Source organism: Dipteris shenzhenensis, chromosome 14 (genome assembly GCF_047967505.1).
Source record: "Dipteris shenzhenensis isolate YYH24624 ecotype China chromosome 14, Dip_SZ_1.0, whole genome shotgun sequence".
Lineage (NCBI taxonomy): Eukaryota > Viridiplantae > Streptophyta > Polypodiopsida > Gleicheniales > Dipteridaceae > Dipteris > Dipteris shenzhenensis.
In genome coordinates, this window is record NC_141609.1 from 2,841,865 (window position 1) to 2,846,079 (window position 4,215).

Genomic DNA, 4,215 nt, shown 5'->3' on the forward strand with positions numbered 1-4,215 from the left:
TCATCCCCTGAGTTATTATAATGCTAGCGTCGACGAAAGCATGAAATCTATTGAAAAGAACTTTTGGATTGATTGTTTGCATTCGCGACGTCTCCTAAAGTCGGAGTCTATCTAGAACCGACGTGGATGACCATCTTTACAAGTAATGAGTACTAAACCCGTGCTTTGCACGAGCAAAGATACATGACCGTCCTCAACCACTTCCTACCTAAAGGTGGATGTTCCCTCAGCCAACCAATAGAAAGCATTTGCTTCCGGGAGTCGTGCTCCCATGTTAATGGTCTCATAAATGGTCTCATAACTGGCTGTGGCTTAAGAGTAATGCAAGAGGTTGCAAGCAATCCACTTTGTGCATTGTAGGAGGATTATCACATCTCAACATCAGGCATCAAGCACTTTGTGCAAAAGCACACATATAATGCAACTCTATTTTTCTAGAGATTATACTATTAGTTTAGTGGAAAAGGTTATAGTAATCCGGCAATGGTGGTTTATAAATTAAATGCGGCAAGGTAGGCCTCATTCTCCCCTACATCTTTAATGATTTTGTGCTAACTTCTTTCGTCAATGCTAGATTCAGGAATCCAATTTGCTTCTTTTGTCTACATCTAATGGAGGTCTCGTTTGTCTGCTTTGTTGGAATCAAGGAAACAGATCAACCAAAAACTAATTCAGAATTGGCCAAGGCTGAAACAAATGCATGTTTTAAACATTCACAACTTTTTTTGGCACATGCATTGATCGGTGTCCTCTTCAAGATTTCATTTCATTTTGATGCACGCTGTCAATCATCAGGAACTTGCATTGGCTTGTGAAATTCTGGCTAATTCTTAACCCAAGGCTTTGAGACCTTTCATCTCCTCCCTTCATTTCATTGATCGCCAAGGTCCGCGGTTGGCTGGAATTTAATTCCAGCCGTCCGATTGTTGACACTTCCTACGAGGAAGTCGTCATCCCTACAGTTGCGCGTCAACATCAACGTCAGGGTACGTTCGTTGCTAAAGGTACGTTCGCCTGTCTCCATCGATTGCAGAGGTACGTTCGCTTGTCACTTTCATGGCTTCCCACGAGACCCTCGACGTAAGGAAAAGCCTCTCTTGGGCTTTTCCCTGCTACTTCCATATTCTCCCTCCTCCCAAAGCTGCCTCTTGTCTTTCCACTTCCTCCCCACTCAAAGCTTGCCTCTTGTCTTTCCATCTCCTCGGAGCTCTCAAAGCCTCAATGTAGTAGCTCTTTCTTTGTGAACGTGGCAGGCTCTTGTTCTCTAAGCTGCCACGTGTCCTCATTTCCCCCGCCCCCCCCCCCCCCCCTTGCTGCTCTCTGGTTAATTACAAGTAATAAGTAATACAAGTAATAAGAGAGCGGTGCAGGTCATTAAGATCGATAATACAAAACGTAGATCCTCTGTTTTGGAAATGTTTCTGCTCCCATCTTGACAAGTGAAGTCAGATTAGATGCCCGTGATTGTCGGACAGGAGTATAACGACACGGACAGCTTCGTTCTGGCTCATTGCAGAGAAACAACGCTTTAACTTTCAGATATCCGCAGTATTGAGGCCGATGTGATGTGAAGTCTCTGTAGAGAATGTATGGACAACCTGGGCATGCAGCTGGACCCTGATACTTATGTCTGCCTCTTGAACAAGTGTATCTTTATGACAGCTCTGCCAGAGGCTAGGGCTTACATTAACAAATGTGCACACAAGTCAAGTGCCACTCTAGGCAATACCTTGCTCAGCAGGTATGCCAAATGTGGCAGCGTGGTCGATGCACGTGCAGCGTTCGACAATATGACTGATCGTAATGTTGTCACCTGGACTCTTATGATTGGAGAATATGCCAAGCATGGGCTTGTGCAGGAGTCTCTCAAATTGTTTCAACAAATGCTACAAGAAGGTGTGATCCCAAACAAGGTCACTTTTCTCTGCATTCTCAAGGCTTGTGCTCGCCTTGGAGTTCCTAAACAGGGCAAGCACATCCACACATACATTGTAACGCACTCATTGGAGTCTAATGTCCCTCTTGGGAATACTCTCGTTGATATGTATGCCAAATGCGGTAGTATAAAGGAAGCACGGCATGTGTTTGATAGAATGCTTGAACATACTGTGGTTTCTTGGAATGCCATGATTGCAGGATACGCGCAGCATGCCCATATTGGGCAAGTTTTTTTTTTATTTTCTCAAATGGAACTCCAAGGTGTGGAGCCAGACGTGGTGACCTTTCTCAGCCTTCTTAAAACGTGTGCAAGCTCAAGAGTATTGGAAAATGGGAGTCACATTCATACTAAGATTATAAAGCGAGGGTTTGAGGTGAATATATTGGTTGGGAATACCCTTGTTGATATGTATGCAAAGTGTGAAAGGCTAGAAGATGCAAGGCAAGTGTTCAACAGTATGCCTTACAGGAGTTTGGTGTCATGGAATGCAATTATTGGTGGATATGCTCAACTTGGACATGCAGAAATGGCTTTCAGACTGTTCAACGAAATGAACTTGGAAGGGGTGAAGCCAGAAAAGGTGACATTTTTGAGTGTTTTGAAGGCGTGTGGCAGCCTTGCTGCTTTGGAACAAGGAAGGCAGATTCATAACCTCATCAGAAAAGATGGACTTGAGTCAGATTTATTTGTGGAGAGTAGCCTCATTGATATGTATGCCAAATGTGGGAGTTTGGAGGAAGCACGACAAGTGTTTGACAAAATGTCAATTCGAAGTCTGGTTGCATGGAACACAATGATTGCAGGATATGCACAGCACGGACAGGCTGAGGAAGCCTTTGAACTCTTCTGGCAAATGCAGAGGGAAGGTGTGGACCTAGATCATGTTACATTTGTTGGTCTCCTTTCTGCCTGCAGCCATGCAGGCCTAGTTGAGGAGGGCTGCCATTATTTTGACTCTATCGCTCAAGATCACGGCATCCAGTCAACAATGGAGCACTATGCCTGCATCGTAGACATCCTTGGCCGTGCAGGCTGCCTGGAGAAGGCAGTCAATCTAATTGAGAATATGCCATTTCAACCTAGTGGTGTGGTATGGAAGGCCTTGCTTGGTGCATGCAGAATCTGTGGGGATGTGTGGCTGGCAAAGTATGCTGCAGAATGCCTCCTGAGAGTGGAACCAGCGAACGTTGCAGGTTTTGTGCTTTTGTCAAATATTTATGCTGCTGCCGGCAGGTGGGAGGGTGAGACAATGGTAATGGAAATGTGAAGGGTAGCTATAGTTTGTCTCTTGCACCCATTGTGCTTAAAAGGCTGTTACTGCTAAGAAAACAAAGCAATCCACACCTGAAAACTTAAGTGGAGGCAAGGCGGTGTGACTTGGATGTTTCTCTTTCCTGAAGGAAATTTCTATCAACTAAGTTCAGGGTGTTGGGGAAATCACGGGGGTAACCCCTTTCAAAATATGGGCAGTCCAAGGTACAAAAGGGGAGTTTCAGCACCAGCTCACCCCATTACGGCCAGGTTAGTATAGAATCGCTCTTGATTCCATCGACACTGGATTATTTAAAGAATACGCTGTAGTCCTAGAATCTGAGAAAATGCCAGCTCGGGTGGCTTTGGACTTGATCCCTTGTTCTTTTGAGATTGTGTCTGTTGCTGGTAAAAGCCTTGGTATCAGGTGATGTGAATGGTCCCTTGCAGTTATCTTCCAACTCCTCGTGTCCCAAACGTTATCATCTTGGGTAGAGACCTAGAAAAGTGTGCTGCATTGTTGATAGATGCAATGGGTCCCTTGGCAAAGGCCTCGAGAGGTTTAGGTCTGGTGAGAAAATATCATTCACTATAAGCTAACAAGAGAAGGACAAAAACTCTCTAATTGAAACTCCATTTCAATTCTTTCCGATAGAAGATCCATTTTACATCAAGACCTTGGATGATAACATCAATTATATTTTGAGATTACAAAGAGAGACCTAGAGTTTTTAGGCAATGCATTTCTACCTCTTCGAGGACATCTAAGGCACGCTGTAGAAAGATATAACTTAGAGAGAGAAAGAATAGTTTTAGAGAGACTCTGTTAGGGCTCATCTATACATATCCCATAATGCAAAGCACTTCACACTCTTTGGGTATTGTGTTTCCCTTCACTCTTGTGTTCTTGTGCATTGGTACTCTTAGTGTCCATGTTCACTTAAAACTATCAACATGTCATAGCATGCTCTCATCTTCTCTCCTCTTCCCCTCCATCCCTTGCAATCTTCTACTCTCCACTTCTC

General features: G+C 44.2%; 1 protein-coding gene across 1 annotated transcript; it reads left to right on the top strand.

Moving 5' to 3' along the window:
* The first annotated feature begins 1,336 nt into the window (after window positions 1–1,336).
* On the top strand, window positions 1,337–3,661 carry LOC147894068 (pentatricopeptide repeat-containing protein At2g13600-like). The gene is made up of 2 exons (XM_087385151.1): window positions 1,337–1,896; window positions 2,137–3,661. Exons 1-2 carry the CDS (start codon window positions 1,590–1,592, stop codon window positions 3,204–3,206), a joined length of 1,377 nt encoding a protein of 458 aa, XP_087241277.1. The 5' UTR covers window positions 1,337–1,589; the 3' UTR covers window positions 3,207–3,661.
* The last annotated feature ends 554 nt before the right edge of the window (window positions 3,662–4,215 follow it).

What these genes read in the sequence shown, in the direction of transcription:
- LOC147894068 (XM_087385151.1), top strand. Translation starts at nt 1,590, where the DNA reads ATGGACAACCTGGGCATGCAGCTGGACCCTGATACTTATGTCTGCCTC. An exon ending in TCAACAAATGCTACAAGAAG is followed by an intron (nt 1,897 to 2,136) that starts GTGTGATCCCAA and finishes CCATGATTGCAG; the next exon opens with GATACGCGCAGCATGCCCAT.